The sequence below is a fragment of the Hibiscus syriacus genome, unplaced genomic scaffold (genome assembly GCF_006381635.1).
Source record: "Hibiscus syriacus cultivar Baekdansim isolate YM2019G1 unplaced genomic scaffold, ASM638163v2 tig00004355_pilon, whole genome shotgun sequence".
Lineage (NCBI taxonomy): Eukaryota > Viridiplantae > Streptophyta > Magnoliopsida > Malvales > Malvaceae > Hibiscus > Hibiscus syriacus.
The window spans coordinates 580,606-597,186 of NW_024062011.1; the positions used below are offsets into that span (position 1 = coordinate 580,606).

General features: G+C 31.7%; 1 protein-coding gene, 1 long non-coding RNA gene and 1 pseudogene across 5 annotated transcripts; 2 read left to right on the top strand and 1 right to left on the bottom strand.

Annotated features, from left to right (window-relative positions):
• The first annotated feature begins 2,330 nt into the window (after positions 1-2,330).
• LOC120193245 lies at positions 2,331-4,387 on the top strand (annotated as a pseudogene).
• Positions 4,388-4,786: 399 nt separating this feature from the next.
• On the bottom strand, positions 4,787-7,050 carry LOC120193753 (dormancy-associated protein homolog 3-like). Of its 4 annotated transcripts, none has more exons than XM_039196216.1 (3): positions 6,701-7,050; positions 6,304-6,449; positions 4,787-5,101 (listed from the first exon to the last, which is right to left on the bottom strand). In XM_039196216.1, the coding sequence occupies exons 1-3, from the start codon at positions 6,813-6,815 to the stop codon at positions 4,991-4,993; spliced, it is 372 nt and encodes a 123-aa protein (XP_039052147.1). In that variant the 5' UTR covers positions 6,816-7,050; the 3' UTR covers positions 4,787-4,990. The 4 variants fall into 4 exon arrangements, with proteins under 4 accessions (XP_039052147.1, XP_039052138.1, XP_039052131.1 ...); XM_039196207.1 differs by having other exon boundaries at positions 4,787-5,104; XM_039196200.1 differs by having other exon boundaries at positions 6,288-6,449; positions 6,701-6,859.
• A 5,231-nt stretch (positions 7,051-12,281) lies between these two features.
• LOC120193790 lies at positions 12,282-13,317 on the top strand. The gene is made up of 5 exons (XR_005522909.1): positions 12,282-12,363; positions 12,534-12,622; positions 12,960-13,026; positions 13,118-13,192; positions 13,296-13,317. It is a non-coding gene; the product is annotated as an uncharacterized LOC120193790 (long non-coding RNA).
• The last annotated feature ends 3,264 nt before the right edge of the window (positions 13,318-16,581 follow it).

The window sequence follows — 16,581 nt, forward strand, 5'->3', positions numbered from 1 at the left end:
TGTTCACGATACTGGTCATTACTGCTCACAGTACTGTTCATATCGTATAGTATTGTTCATAAAGACCTTTTTTTTACTTAAATTTTTATAATGAAACATAATTTTAATAGTATATATATATATTATATTTTCTTAATATAAATCCAAATGTTTTGTTATTTTTTAAGAATATTATTTTAAAAAGTCAATGTGACATCTCATACTCGTATTCGGGTCGGGTACGGGTTAGGGTGTTACAGCCGAACCACTGGCAACCATGGCAGCATATGAGATCTTCTCAGGACTCTTGGGACATTCTTTAGCCGCATCATCATCATCTTGGGATTCATCTTCTATTTGCATGATATCCGATGGATGACTTGCTTCATTATCCTTCTTTATTCTTTCTCGATTCTTTACTTTCTTTGTGGCTCTTAGTTCTTCTTGTTCACTCTCTATGTTCATCTTGAAGAGAAATTCTGGCTTCGAGATCTATTTACTGAGTATATTTTAATTTTCTTTTGTAATCAATTCTAATTATATAAATAAATATTAGGGATTAGAATTAAGGACGAAAAAATCGTAAACTTTCACAATTTTAAGAAGGAATGAAAACATATTTTTAATAAAAACATAGAAGCAATATAAAATGTATAGTAATTTAAATTTTCAGGGGCGACGATCACAACCCACCTCTTGATCCACTTCTAATTAGAATTAGATGACAATTTTCTTATAAGAGTTCTTTTTTTATTCTATTAGTAAAAATTTCTTTATTTTCCATGGTTTTCAGAACCGGACCGGTTAGCGAACCGGCCATGCTATTGGTTCAACAGGTCCGACCGATCGGAAGAACCGGACGACGTCATAATTATTTAAAAAATTAAATAAAATACCAAAAATATTTAATAAAAAATAATTATTTATATCACAAGTCATATTCAAAGCAAGTCATAACATATATATAAGTTAAAAACCATAAAATCAAGTGAAACAAAATGATTCAAATTAACTACAACATAATATTTAAGGTAAAACATATTAAATAATAAATATAATTATATAACTATAATTAAAAAATAAATTTGGGGCTAAAAAATCATAACAAAATGATATTGTTTAGTTTAATTTTTTTTAAAAACAATCCCACATGGCTAAGAAACATAGAAGAGCATCCCAAAAGTCTAAAGAATAAAAATATGAGAACAAAACAATCTCACATGACTAAGAAACATAGAAGAGCATCTCAACTAACTTCTATAAATAATAGAGGTAATTTGACATTCAAAATCATGGAACCTTTTGGTGAGCATTGAGTGAACTATTCTTTCACTTCAATCAAGCTCGAATTTTAGGCTTCAATCAAGCTTCTAAATTTTTTTTAGTTCAAGCCTTTTCGAATTCAAGTTTCAATATTATATTTCGAGTTCGAGTTGAACTTGATAATTTTTAACTCGTGAGTTTGAGTCGAGTTGAGCTTACTTTTAAAGTTTTCAAGTTCGAGTCGAGCTCAGCAATACTCGAGTTCGACTTGGCTCGTTTAACAAACGACGTCGTTTGGTTTAATTTTTAAAAAATAAAAATAAAATTGGTGTTTTTTTTTGTTTTTCCCGGTTTTCAGCCGGTCCGGTTCGAACGGTTCAGCGATTTCGGCCGGTTCACTAGTAGCGGTTCAACCGGTGTAGATTGAACCGAACTAGGCAGCGGTTCCCGGTTGAACCGGCCGGTCCGGTCCGATTTTCAAAACATTGTTATTTTCATGTAGTTTTTTTTTTCAAAAATATTTTTTCAAATAGAATATTAATGTCGATCGGTATGATTGTCGATATCTTTTAGGATAAACGACACGTTTATTATTTCAACTATCACTTTTGTTTTGTTTTTTTTTGTCATCCAATTTTTTTTTCAAAATCATATTTAATATTATGTTTTGATTTTATTTTGGTCACTCAAAAATTAACAGTGATGTTGATGTAACACCACAAGGTAATATCACATCTTCTTTGAAAAATTTTAAAAATATCACATCAACAGTTTACTAATTTTTTAATGAGTGGCCAAAATAAAACAAATAACGTTAGATATAATCTTCAAAAATAATAATTAAATGATCAAAATAAAACAAAATTGATAATTGAATATTAGGCGTTGTTTACCCTGTCTTCTAACATATATCTAGTCTGGCCTAGTATATGCCTTTTTTTTTGTCACTACTCCAGTGTATATTCGATTTCGTGTACTATCACATCGATCCACAATTATTTGTATTGGCGTCAAGTGGTTAAAGTCCATATTTTAGCATTAAATTTCCCCGGACCAATCTGATTATATATTCATTGTTGTCATCTGCAGTTCCATTTGCCGGTCCAGGGCTTTTTTTTTCTTCCCTTTTCACTTTCGTTTGCATCTGAATTCGCATCAAAATGCTTACTTTAGCCACCAGCTGTGGTTTACTAGGAAATATAAAGTAACTCCATTTTTATCTTTTGATTCATCAAGATGAACAAATCCCAGAATGAATGCATGCATGCAAAGTATCATTGATCTCTGCTGACATGTTTTTTTTCAGGTAACATTACCACGGGTCTGGTTTACCTTGCACCAGTGTAACCTGTGAAATTTTAAGCTTTAAAGATCATGATTCATCGAAACCTATACGAATCATGTGTAACTCGATTCTTGAATCATTTGATTGTCGTTGTTTTTCAGGAACACATTCTGGCATATCGTACAAATTGGATCGACAGAAGAATTCGATAGCCTTCCGTATGTTGTGAAACTATTAAACGGTGCCTAACACTGTTCTCGTTGCCACTGTTAATGGCTTTGGTGCTTTACTCGAACTCATATATGTTATCATATTCCTAATATTTGCACCTCCAAGAATGAGAGTAAGTTTTAATTTAACATTATAAATGAACCCCCAAAGGACTGAAAATCGAAAATTTGACCCATTTTGTTATAATACTTTGTGGGGAATATGTAAATTTCAGGCCAAGACTGCCATACTTTTTGGGACTTAGGATGTGGCGTTCCCAATTGCAACCGTTGTGATAACTCAGATGTCATGTAATAGAGAAATGCATATCAGTATTGCAGGCTTCTTGTCTTTGCTTTTCATTGTTGTTACCTATGCTTCACCTCTCTATCATGGCAATAGTGTTACAATTCTAAGTTGTTACTAAAGGATACAAAATTTTATGTCTGGGAAAATTTATAAAATTTTAGACAATAAAATTAAATCGTTAATAAAAATATAAATAATTAAATTATATAAAATTTTAAAAATTTCAAGGACGGTTACTCTCAACTCGCTTGATCCATCCTGTTAATAATGCTTGAATTTTTTATTAGTTATGGTTATCCATGAGGTGCAGAAAACAGTGGTGACAACAAAGAGTGTAGAGTACACGCCTTTCCTCTTATCTTTCATCCTTTTCATCAATGGATTAATTTGGACAGTCAGTTCTGTGATTACTCGAGACTGGTTTATCGGAGTAAGTTCTTATTCACAATCCTCCGTTAATTATTTACTGAATTCTACTTATATATAGTGGATATTGCTGGTAAAAAATATCGATGCAAAACAACATAGTTAGAATTTAGGGTAAACTAATCTTTTAGTATCCAAACTATCAGTTTTGGTCAGTTTCAGTACTTAAATTTTCAATTTTTTTAAAATCTTACCTAAAATTTAATTTTTGTTTCATTTTAGTACCGTATTGTTAAAAACTTAATGCGTTTAGTAGCTAGACTATCAATTTTGATCCATTTTAGTACCTAAACTTTCTATTTTTTCAAAAGTTAACATGACGGGTACTAAAAAGAAACAAAAACTAAACTTGAGGTATGATTTTGAAAATTTTGAAAGTTTAGGTACTGAAATAGACTAAAACTGATAGTTTAGGTATCAAATACGTAATTTACCCTAGAATTTATTAGAGTTAAATTTTGTACAAGTGTAAGTTCTTTGGATTACTATAGTTTTCACCTAATTACCTAATTAGGTTGTGCTTTTTTCTTTATATAGGATTAAGAGTTTTTAAGGAGATTCACAACTTGGGTGGTGTTATTATAAATAAAATATTCTGTCAAGTAAAAAATTGATTATCACATAATAAAGAAAGAAAGAGAAGGATTGATAATGATTTTTACGTATTTATCGTGAATATAAAGTTAACACATGCTGGATTTTGGGTGTAGATACCAAATGGGAGTATATTTTTCTTTGGAACAGCTCAGTTGGTGCTTTATATATGCAATGTATTGGAAACCTAAGCAATCAAAGAGGAGGTTCGATCATGTGGTGGAAGAGGGATGCCCAACAGAGCATCTCCTGGACCATTCTGGTCCATTGCTACACAAATATGAGAGCAGGGCTGTGGCCAAATCTCATTTTGCTCCGTAACGAAAATAACAAATAATATCTGTCAATTCGTGTATTGGTATCGTATTTACGTATTTTTATACAATCGTATCGTACTTATAATTATGTTTGAGATATTTTACCTTCTATATATTTGTTTGAAAAATGTCTTGCTTGAAATGAACATCTAATGGTTCAATCTCTTTTATTTTATGTGGTGTTTAAACTATTATGCTTTTGGTTAGAAGAACACCATACTATCTGTTCACGAATAATTTTATACTTCCAAGGATTTGCAGGCAGCTGGTACGGTAAATCTGTGAATGGTTGCATTCTATGTAGCATGCACTACCGAACTGAATCCGAATCCAGCATCGAATAAGTGAAAACCGAAACCGAAATCTTATTTTCAACAAGAGAAAAAGAAAACGTACATTGCCATCTCTACATTGTTTACAGATCTTCAGCGCCGTCTATAAACATTATCCCATGCTAAAGCTATATAGCCAGAAGTACACATTGCTTTGCAAAACAGACGCAGCAAACTCTATTTGACATTACATTGTAGGCTTCAGCAGTAAAGACGTCATCCTCGACACTAAGCAAATATCGATACTTCGTAGAATAAAGGATCACCGGAGAGGCTCACATCTCACACGTCATAAGGAGGAGGAGCGCTCCTGGGTCCAACATCGCTCCCGGATTTTTCGTATGCATCCGATGTAGGCCTTCTCCGAAATCGAAACGGCTCCTTACCTCCTATACGACATTTCATCCACACTAACAACATTAGTCTAATATTTGTATATTTATAAATATTATTAGTTTACATCAATATATAAGGACGGAGCCACAATTAAATATTGACAGAGGCGAAATATTAGACTATTTAAGAAAAAATATAAAGACTTATTAGGTATTTAAACTAGAAATTCAGCATGAACAAACGACCTTAGTGATTAAGGGGTTGTTGTTATCCTTGAGGTTCCGAGTTCAAACATTGCGTATATAGGGATATGAGCGTTCATTGTCAAATAGTTGAAAGTCTTTGTACATACACTACCTTGTATTCACCTTAAATTTATAATAAAAAAACTCAAAATTCACAAGACAATTTCTAATTTGTCTAATATTTAAACTTACAATGACCTAAATTGTAATTAGATTAAAAATTTGAAAAAAAATGTATTTATCATTATTTAGTTCGAACAATACTTGATTAAATATTTAATAATTTTTTATATTCTTTTAAATATTTATTTATACATGAACCAAAATACTATTAAAGTAAATTATATCAAATATATAAATTTTAACCGGGAGCGAGACCTATCGGTTCCTAAGGGAGCTCGTACCTGTCAATATGAGACATAAAATTACAAAAGGACGTAGCTACTAATCGGGACAGTGCACGCAAATGTAGGGCATAGACAGTCAAAAGAACAAAAACTTTTAATAATGGTACAACAAATGAAGAAAAATCCTGCATGAAATTACAACTTAATGTGATATGTAGCTTTGATTTTTAGCGTCAAAATATGTAGATTGTTGTGACATTATACCCCACGTATTTAAAAGAAATTCCGTCTAGCCTACTTAATGGACCAAAGTAGGGTATATATGTTCCTTAAAAACTTTTTTTTCTTTGCATGCATTATTGTACGTCAACGAGGACTCTATTGTCATTTCATGACACCCGGACAAAATACACGCTTGCATAAACCTAACGTTGCATTGATCTTTGTCCATCGAGGAAACATACAAAGTTTCCAAATGACATAACTACCCTCCTAAAGTCCGCTTATCAGGTAACACAAATGACGTTTACCGATTAACCCTTCGAGTCCTCGACAGTCCACCTTCCAGGGAGGACAGTTCTGTGGTTTACGAAATAATTACGGACAAACTCGACAATCACAGATGATTTTTTACATATATATACCAGAAAAAGGAGATACCGGAGGAGTAGATTCGGCCGGCGAAACCGGAGACGATCCGCTCTGGTAACGAGGCGATTTTACGATCATGATCGAACGTGTCACTTTGGTCGTTTTCTCCGTCGACGTTTCATCATTGAACGATCTCACACTCTCGCCATCGGATTCTGTTCATCCACATCGGAGAACCAAAATGAAAAATTGATGAGTTAAAAAAGAAATAAAATCTTAATCTTCTGACTGGAAAATAATAAAGTTTGGTTTTCGTAACGATTCTTCTTTATTGATAACTGCTCAGCAGTTCAATTCAAGGCTTTTCAATTACCTTTGGTGACAATTTTCAATATATATATATATATATATTGCTGTTTTGATGTACAGCAGAAGTAGTAAAGTGGAGTGGCCTAACTAAGCATACCCTTGGAGGAGTTAGGCCGGGAAGTGAAAGAGGAGTGCTTGCGGAGCTTGCCCAGACCGTTATCGGGTCGAGGACCCGCAACGGTGTCGTCCCACAACTGGTCAAGTAGCCCCATACTGATCAGAAATCTTAAGATCTTTTTTTGTTTTAAAAAGAAGTCGATAGCCGGGATGGAGAGGTGACTGAACGGAGATATTTAACGACGAATGAGGGGAGTTAAAGGTCGAACAAGTTAGGATAAACTTGGACCGTTGATTTAGATCGGAGGAAAAGTAACGACATGGCAAATAAAAGGAGGGCGCGTGGTTGGGGATAAGATCAGGTGGGACCCAAAGTGTCTAGCATCGCTTTAACTATCACTGTCACGTGACTAGGTCATCTTCTACGAAGTTGAAGCTGAAAAACCTAAAATGCCCTTGGCTTTCAATTTTTTTAGATTAATATTAAAATTAAGTGTTTAGATTGTATTTTAAATTGATTTTTTAAAATTGATTTTTAGTGTTTAGAAATGTTTTCATTAAAAAGTAAGTATTTAATTTTTTTATTATACTTTTATGTACATATCGTTAAGAATAATCGTTAAGTAACTCATGTCATATTTATTTTTTTTAAATATTTTAAAATAATATTTGTTTTTGAAAAAGTAAAAATATAAATATTATGTATGTCACTTAATGATTTTTTTAACAATAAGTACCTAAAAGTGTAATGAAAAAAATATTAAACACTTATATCTAACGAAAAATTTTAAACATCAAAAATTAATTTTAAATATAAATTAGACATTTATTTTTATATTAAACATTTTTATTCACCTTGACTTTCATTTGGATGTAAATGGATAAGGATGTTATATAAAAAGGCATAATATCAAAATTATTATTCAATGTTTATCAAAATAATCATTTTGGTTTATATTTTTTTAGAATATTTTGACATAATGCTTCATTTTAAGGTAAAATATCTCCTAATATTTGATAAAATAATTACTTTAACATTTATTTTTTATATAATATTTTGACAATCAATATTTTATTTTAAGATAAAAATACCTCTATTTAAAATATTAATTGTGTGCTAATTAATAATTTTCATCTATAAAAGTGACTTATTGTCCCAAAATATAACAATAAGGTAAAATACTCCGGAGAATAAAACATAGGTGAATATGATTATTTTGATAAATATTGAGAGTTAAAATTAGTTTATGTTTATAAAAATATTATTTTATATTTGAGATAAATACAAAAGATAATATCTATTTAAATTATATTAATCATTTAATAATAAACTTTTATACTTCCAATATTTATAATTCTCAAATTCTAGACTTTATAAAATAATAAGAAATCTCTTAACAACGATTTTTCCCCCTGCAAGAAAACTTTGACTCATGACAGTATTGGTGATTATTAACTCCTCTCCTATATTCTATTAAAAAACACGCACTCCTATATTATATATTATCAAAGGTTAATATATATTTTAATACCTAAATTCAAATTTGAAAATAGTATTAACTATAGCTTTTTAATTGCTGTTATAGATATTAAAACATTTAGAAAGGATGTAACCCGAGTGACGTTATATTTATTATAAATATTTTTAATTATTTAACAATAAAAACTCACTTATAGTTTCAATATGTTATAATTTTTTTAGTAAGCTAAGATAATTATAAAATAATATTTATTTTAAATATTCTCAATTATTTGACAATGAACGTTCAATCACCCTGTCTATTATAATCGTTAGTGTTCAAACCCGTTATGTTTAAAAATTACAACGATTCTTTCAGTTACTGAAGTAAATTAACTCATACTTCAAAATGATATCTCGTGACCTTTAAAAATAACAACGATTCCTTCAATCACTATCTCCAGACCTCAAGACTTCTAAAATAACGACTCTTTGAGCTACTAAAGTACATTGGTTCGTACTTCAATATACTATACATAGATCATGTTCACTCTTAAACAATGAATTAATTAACAGTGATTACTTCATTATTTAAGAACCTTTTAGTGTATAAGTTGGAATGATCATCTAGCTCAGTTGGTAAAATACAAGGTTCTTAATCATGAGATCGAGTTCCACGGAGGACATTTCATAATTCGAAGGTCTTCTACAGAAACTGCTCTCAACCTGGTGTTGAGAACAGCCTACTATCCTACATCTCCTTACCCCGTTACATATGAGAATAAAGGTCAACTAATTTTTAGTGTATAAGTTGGAATCATTTATTGATTAAGCAAATGGTGAAGAAATTAAGTTGTCAAGTCGATTTCTTTTGTCGCTGTCCAAAGATTTAAAGTCAAATTCAATTCCTACCCACAGGCATAAAAAATCTTTACTGGACAACAACAATTTTCATGCACATAGCTTTAAGAAATTATATCGATTGTATCGACTAAACACCAGGATCTCAAACAAAAAAATAATAATAAAAATAGTAACAACATTTCACCTAGTTTGGAAATGAAATAAAAGTATGATATATTCTATAAATAAGATGGTGATGATCATTTACCAAGAGAATACAAATTCAACCAATCAATATGATAATAAATGTTTAATACAAATTGGAATCAGCCATCCATCAATAGATGAAAAAGAAAAAAAAGCACTCTGTTTTCTGTAAATTGCTCAGATGAAAACTTAATCTCAATCCACTCAGAAGCCCCACATGTATGTTTTATGTAAATAAGGTAAATAGTTGAAAAGAATGTAATGAGGAATGGGGCAAAATTAATCAAGAGTCATCTACTCTTTGTGCGAGTATGGAAGGTACTTTGCATATGGATCGGGTTTCGGCTTGTTCCTGTGATCATAGTATTCAACTACTGCAGCACCAGCTAGTGCAGCCAATGTAAGGGCTTGTGCGTGCAACCTGAATTAAAGGCGGATGACAATGAGTTACCAATGAGGCACGGTAAGTAAAGAAAGGTGTAGACATAGAAAGCTATCAGAAGTTGAGAAAGACAAAATGAAAGCTCAGCTCGAACAAAAAGTGTGCAATACATATCAAATCAAATAATCCCCTAGAAGAAACCATTAATAAGCAAGAAGAAGATGCAAATGAGTAGAGACGAACTACAATGTTCATAAACCCTTCAACCGCGACCCCCTTGTCAACCATTTTTGTCTTTTTAGGACGAGGCAGATTATGCAAACATCAATTTTGCAACAAATACAAAACAAATGCAACAATAAAAGAAGCTACATAATAAGCAAAATGATAATGGAAAAGAAGAGTAAAGCATGGTTTAAAGAGGTAACAATCTTGCACATGTAAAAGGACATAACTATATTTTGTAAACCCTTGAAACCCTTCTCTGTACCCCTCCTCCCCCACAAACCACCACGTTTTAACCATTTTGGCTTTTAGGCATAAAAGCCTAAGAGGTACACATATAGTCTTTAAGCAAACTTGCAGAATAAAACAGAAAGTGTCACATAAAGCTCAAGCAAAGTAACATGCAGCGGTATTTTCAGCTGCATGTGTAAAAAGAGAGAAATTCTGTTCTGTAAACCCTTGAACCCCCCAAAAACCAAATTCAACTGCTTTTGTTCTTTTGAATATATTTGGCATAAAAGACTAAAGAGGTAAGCATATACCCTTCAGGCAAACTTAAATAATGAAACAGATCATCTCACATGAAGTTCAATCAAAATAACATGCCACGGTAGTTTCAGCATAACTTTGAAAAAATCCAATCATAATGAACGAAGGAAAATCATTCCACCCGTTCGAATTCATTTATTGCCCCCCACCCCCAAAAAAAGGTTTTATAATTACAGTTCAATTCGTCAAATATCAGAAATTCTGCAAAAATCCAAACATAACAAATGATCGTAACTCCACTGATGTTGGAAGGGAACCCACACAGTTCTCAAACCCCCTATTTCAGTACAGAAGATAAGACTTAAGAGGTGAGACCTAGGAAGAATTGAGGAAGGGAAATTCACAAATGGGGAAGTGGGGATTGAACCCCAGCCTTGCTGGAATCCAGATCTTAAACGAGGTGGATGAACCATTTTGGGATACAACCTCTCTCATACCATACCAAATTCATATCTAGCAACCGCTATGGAACAAAAATCAAATTCAGGCTCCAAATATAGCATTACTTGCATCATCTAGCTCAGATGGATGATATACATGCCTCATCTAATCAAAACCAACAGCTACAAACACTATTTGGATGATATCTAGCGTGTTGTTCTGTTGCACAATGTTGACTAGTTTCCCTACCAGATTCGCCTCTACCACGTGGAGATTTCTTATCAACTCTATTTGGAAATTTTCCTTCCGAATTTTTTATTCTTTTAATTTTGAATAATTATTCTAAATTATTTAAAAATTTCAATTTTTTAATATTAAACTTTTAGAAAATAAATTTGGGTCCAATTGAGTTTAAGTACATTGTAAACTTCTTTTAACTCCACAAACTTAAAATAATAATATAATTATTTTTTATATATTTATAGATTGTTATAATAGTATTTTTATATTTATATATTTTTTTAATTGAACAAATTTTAGCTGATTTTTTCTTAAAATCTTAAATTCATTTACCTATTTTTTTGGTTGATAGACGACGTCATTAGTCTTTTTATTGGTTGTTGTCGTTGATTTTTTTAATTTTTTTCTTTAATTTATTATATTATAACTTTATTTTTTTATATTTATATATTTTTATGTCATATTTTCGATCGTTTAGTCGTTATTTTAGTTTATTTTTTTAAGGTTGTATTCGACGCCACAATTAATTAATATTACATTTGTTTGTTATTAAGTTGATATTCTCTATTTTAGACCATCTTTTTGTATTTAGATACGTGATTTGCGCTCGTGAATAGTTTTTTTCATTTCGTTTGATTCTGATTTGTGATTTGTTAATGATCTTTTCACAATTTTATCTTCTTTTACGGTTCGTTTGTCGATGCAGACAGATCTATTCATATCTATCTTTTGTTTGATCCTTGTGTAATCTTAAGTGACTAGCTTTCGTGTCAATGGTTATAGAAATTTTCTAGTTACATGATTATTTTACGTCTGTAATTGTAAACATTCATTGTAATTTTAGATATTTCATATTTCGAATAAAACTAGTGTCTTCTATTAAAGATATTTATATATTTTTAATAAGATGTCAATTTTATGAATAAAAATAAGATTATGTATATTTGTCTTAAATTAGATTAAGTCAAGTATGAGTTTTTTTTTTAAAACCAGGTAAACCCTTTTAAAATTAAAATCAAATAAAAAAATAAGGTTAAATAATGCTCAAATTAAATATGAGTCGAAAAAAATCAAATCCGACATATGTACACCAAAAATTATCATAGACGATAATGATAATAGAAATACGGAGAAGCCCAATGGGCGACTAGGATTGTGTCAGTAACCAGCCCTTATATGATTTTCAGAATAAATAGAGTAGCGTAAAACCGCAAGGCAAAAAGAATCAAAAGAGGAACACCGAACACGTGACATGAACGTAGGAAGAATTAAGAAACTAGAAGTGCGTCTCTCGTCCTTTAAATTACACCTTCTAATGTAAACTCCTTCCGAAAGCCACGAAAGCCTTCCAGATTAATCTATTTTCCCTTTGAAACCAAACTTCCCTCAATCTTTCACCATTCAGATCTCTTCCAAGGTAAGTCTTACATATTTACACTCGATTTTTATTTATATCCTTGTGTGTAGTCTGCTTTCTTTAATGGCGACTGAAAGAGGATTGATATATGTATCCTCGGGATTAGAGAGCTCTTATTGTTTAAAATTGAAGTTTTCTGGAAATAAATCTATATATATGCTATGTTTCAGGGAAAATGGGTCGTTCAAGCCGCACGCTCTATGTGGGCAATCTGCCTGGTGACACTCGTCTCAGAGAAGTCGAAGATTTATTTTACAAGGTTTTAATTTCTTTTCTTTTTATTGTTCTCGCTTTTTTAATTTTTTAAGTACTTTTGTTCTTGATTATTTAGTAAATATATCATGCAAGCAGTACTACAAGTAAAAGTGTCTTCAGTTGTTTTTATAGGTACGTTTGTAGATAGCCGAGATATTGCGTATGATTATATACTCAGAGTGAAAAAAGATTGAAGGATTTCTTTATATTTAATTAACTTTAGCTTAAAACTACAATAAATTAATGAGTTTCCAAATGATTGTTCAATGCATTTTTTTCTTAAAAAAAGAAGAATTGATTTTTTTTGTGGCTTTTGTGTTTTCTGTGTTTCTATACTGCAGTATGGGCCCATTGTTGATATTGACTTGAAGATCCCACCAAGTCCCCCCTGGATATGCTTTTATTGAGGTGAGGTTTCCTACTTCGTTTTTATGGGGCAACTGGCAAAGAAATAAGAAATAAATCTTTGAGTTTTAGTATTCCAAATGGATAATTGCAGTTTGAGGACCCTCGTGATATTGAAGATGCAATTCGCGGTCGAGATGGGTACGACTTTGATGGCTACTATTTACGGGTTAGTAGTTAATCTTGCCTTGTTTCTGCTTTCAGGTTATAGTCCCTTTTCAGTTTAAGAACTTTTGACACTCTAACAACGTGTATTCTTTTCTGTATTTTAGGTTGAACTTGCTCATGGTGAGCACTCATTATCGCTCGGAGTTATTTATATATATATATTTATTATATATATATATATAATAATATAGTTTGTGAAAATGTTTTTTGATGAAATATAATATATAGTTTTCAGAAAACGATTTTCGAAATTTTATATATTATATAGTTTTTGAAAACATTTTTAAAATATATATAATATATAGTTTTGAAAACATTTTGAAAACATTTATATATTATATAGTTTTTAAAGCAATTTTGAAAACTTATATAATATATAGTTTTTAAAAACATTTTTGAGAAATTATATAATTTATCGTTTTAAAAATATTTTTGAAAAAATTTTATAATATATAGTTTTAAAAATATTTTTGAAAAATTATATAATATATAGTTTTAAAAAACATTTTTTGAAAAATTATATAATATATAGTTTTAAAAATATTTTTTGAAAACTTATATATATTTTTAAAACATTTTGAAAACTATACAATGTATAGTTTTGAAATCTTTTTTAAAAATATAATATAGTTTAAAAATATTTTTTGAAATATATATATATTATATAGTATTATTATTTTTTTATTTACTTGTTTTATTATTTATTTATTTATTTATTTATTTATTTATTTTTTCGTTTTGTCCAAGTCCAAGAGAGTCCAACGGGTCCAGTCACGTTTGGGCCTGACCTAGCCCAATCTCGGGTTAGGGTTTCCAGATGTTCAACAGGAGCCTCAAAGGAAACAGGGAGACCGAGAGCCAATCAAGGCACATCACAACGACGCGAGATTTACGGCCGAGGAAATCGGGACTGACCCATTCCGAAATCCCCGGTCAACAACGAGTGTCACCATAGTAATCGGAACCAACAGGCCACCGGTGGGGTATAAATACCCCCACCAAGCCACAACCATGGAGGAGGAAGAACACACAGAACCCACGACAGTACTTACGGGGGGAGACAGAAACGAGCATCTAGAACTCACAAGACAGAGAGAACCACAGAGAATCACCGAGGGATCAACAGAAACCCATCGCAACAAAGGGTACGAACAGTATACCGAGAACATATCATCGGAGAGAACACAGTAAACAGACAACCATCACAGTGAGCCAACAACAACGAACCGAGAGCTAACGAGAACAGAAACAACAAACCAAACGGCCAGAAGCCGAAACACAAACAATCCAAAAACATAGCCAACACAAACCACAACCATAGACAAAACCACAAAACCATAGTACACCACAATAGACAAGCAAAGCAAAGCAAAGCACGAGAACAAATACACCGGGAGCCGAAGAGTCATCGTTGGTGAGGTAAAAATCGAAACTAAAAAATGTAGATCTACTTTTTTTGGGGTCGTTTTATGGGATTTTGTTTATGGATTAGTGTTGAGGAGGTAGAGGAGGTTATTTTGGAGAGGTTTGGGTTTTTTCAGCCGCCGGTGGTGGCGGCCGGTGCGGTAGGTGGCCACCGGAGTGGTGGCCGAATTTTGGCCGTTTTCTGGGAGAGTTGAGAGCATTCTCTCGGTTGAAGGAGAAAGCATTTGAGAAAAATGTGAAAATGAAATAAAATAAGGTGTTTTAGCTTATTTATATACCAAGGACCATCCTGCAAATACAAGATTCTTAAATTCCTTCAGCAGTCCCTGATACTTTGAGTCGCAGTTCATTTTGGTCACTACCTGTAAAGTTGCCTCTGAATTTCCAATTTAATCAATTTAGTTCATGTTTATATTTTTTTATATTCTGTGAATTGACCCCCTAACTTTTTATTTGTTCTTTTACAGTTCATTTTCTAATCTATTAAGCCCAATTTGTTCCAGTTTGATCCTACAATTTTTTATTATTTTATGTTTAAATATTTTTTAAAACTAACATTTTGTTATTATTATTTTTTACTTTATTTCGTTTTTTATTTATTATTTTTATCTATTATTTGTATTTTTTTAAATATTCTTTTTCATTTTTATTATCTTTTTTATATATCCTTTTTTATATATATCTTTTTTCTATTTTATTTATTATTTGTTATCATGTTAACATTTTTTCGTATTTTTTGTTTTTTCTCTAACATATTTCGTTTCAGTCGTAATTCCAACCGATCAAAGGGTAAGTAATTCGGATCGAATAATTTAAATTTTAATTTAAATTACAATTTTCGCAAATAAAGACAACCGGTAAAATAATTGGTACCGAAAGGGCGGTTCAAGGGTGCTAATCCTTTCTTGACCGTAACCGACTCCCGAACCCGACACGTTTTTGGTACAACGCAGATCAAGTAAGATGGTGTCCGACCCACCTAAATTTATTTTAAAATGGTCGGTGGTGACTCTAAAGCATTTAATCCAAGTCGAAGCCCAATTCCGGGGCCCAACCGAAAGCCGACAGCTTGGCGACTCTGCTGGGGACCGTTAAGTGAGTCAAGTCGAAATTAATTTTCGGTTGTCTTTTTAGCGAAAGTTATAAATTTAAATTTTAATTTATTTATTCGATTCTAATTATTTACCTTTGATTATTTTTGAAGTAAATAGTTGTACTGACGTTTTTTAATGATTTTAGATTTTTCAAAAATTTCATCTCAGTCTCTATACCCGAGCTCAAAACCCTTTTAAGTGGGGGTGAAAGCGACGCCTTTGTGTGAATTTATTCACCGTATGAGCTTAGCAAGTAACATTCGGGATTCATATACCTTATTCCTTCGTGTGAATTTATTCTCCGTATGGGCATAAGGGAACGTATCCTCTCGAGTTTAACTTAGTCCACACAAGCCTGTGATTGGTTTAGGACTAAGGGTCTGGCAAGCCCAAGGGGGCACCAGCAAGGAGAACTCGAGTACCTTTTTAGAACCTAAACCAGGAGAGTACAGGGAATTAGAGCCCACCCCAAGACCTCATTCCAAACCTTAGGCTACTTTGTTTCCTTCTTTATTTTTTGTTTAAAGCATGCGAACTAGACAAATATGCGGTTATGATTTATTTGAAATTAACATGCGGGATAGAGATCATGTCCGGGTAGAAATTAAAGCATGTGGGGTAGATATCATGTGGGGTAGGATTTTTCATTTTTATTATTGTTTTGATTTACCTCACTAACGCTTTTTATTTTTTGTTCTCCTTTATTTTGTTTTCATCATTCGCGTCATTTAAAACAAGGTGTTGATCCACCAAAAACATGTTTGTTAAACATGAATAATCTGCATTAATGGACAAAGGGGTTGTAATACAAGAGATGAAAAATGCAGAGGACAGTCTACAAGGCGACTATGTGTCGCATTCAATCCAGAAG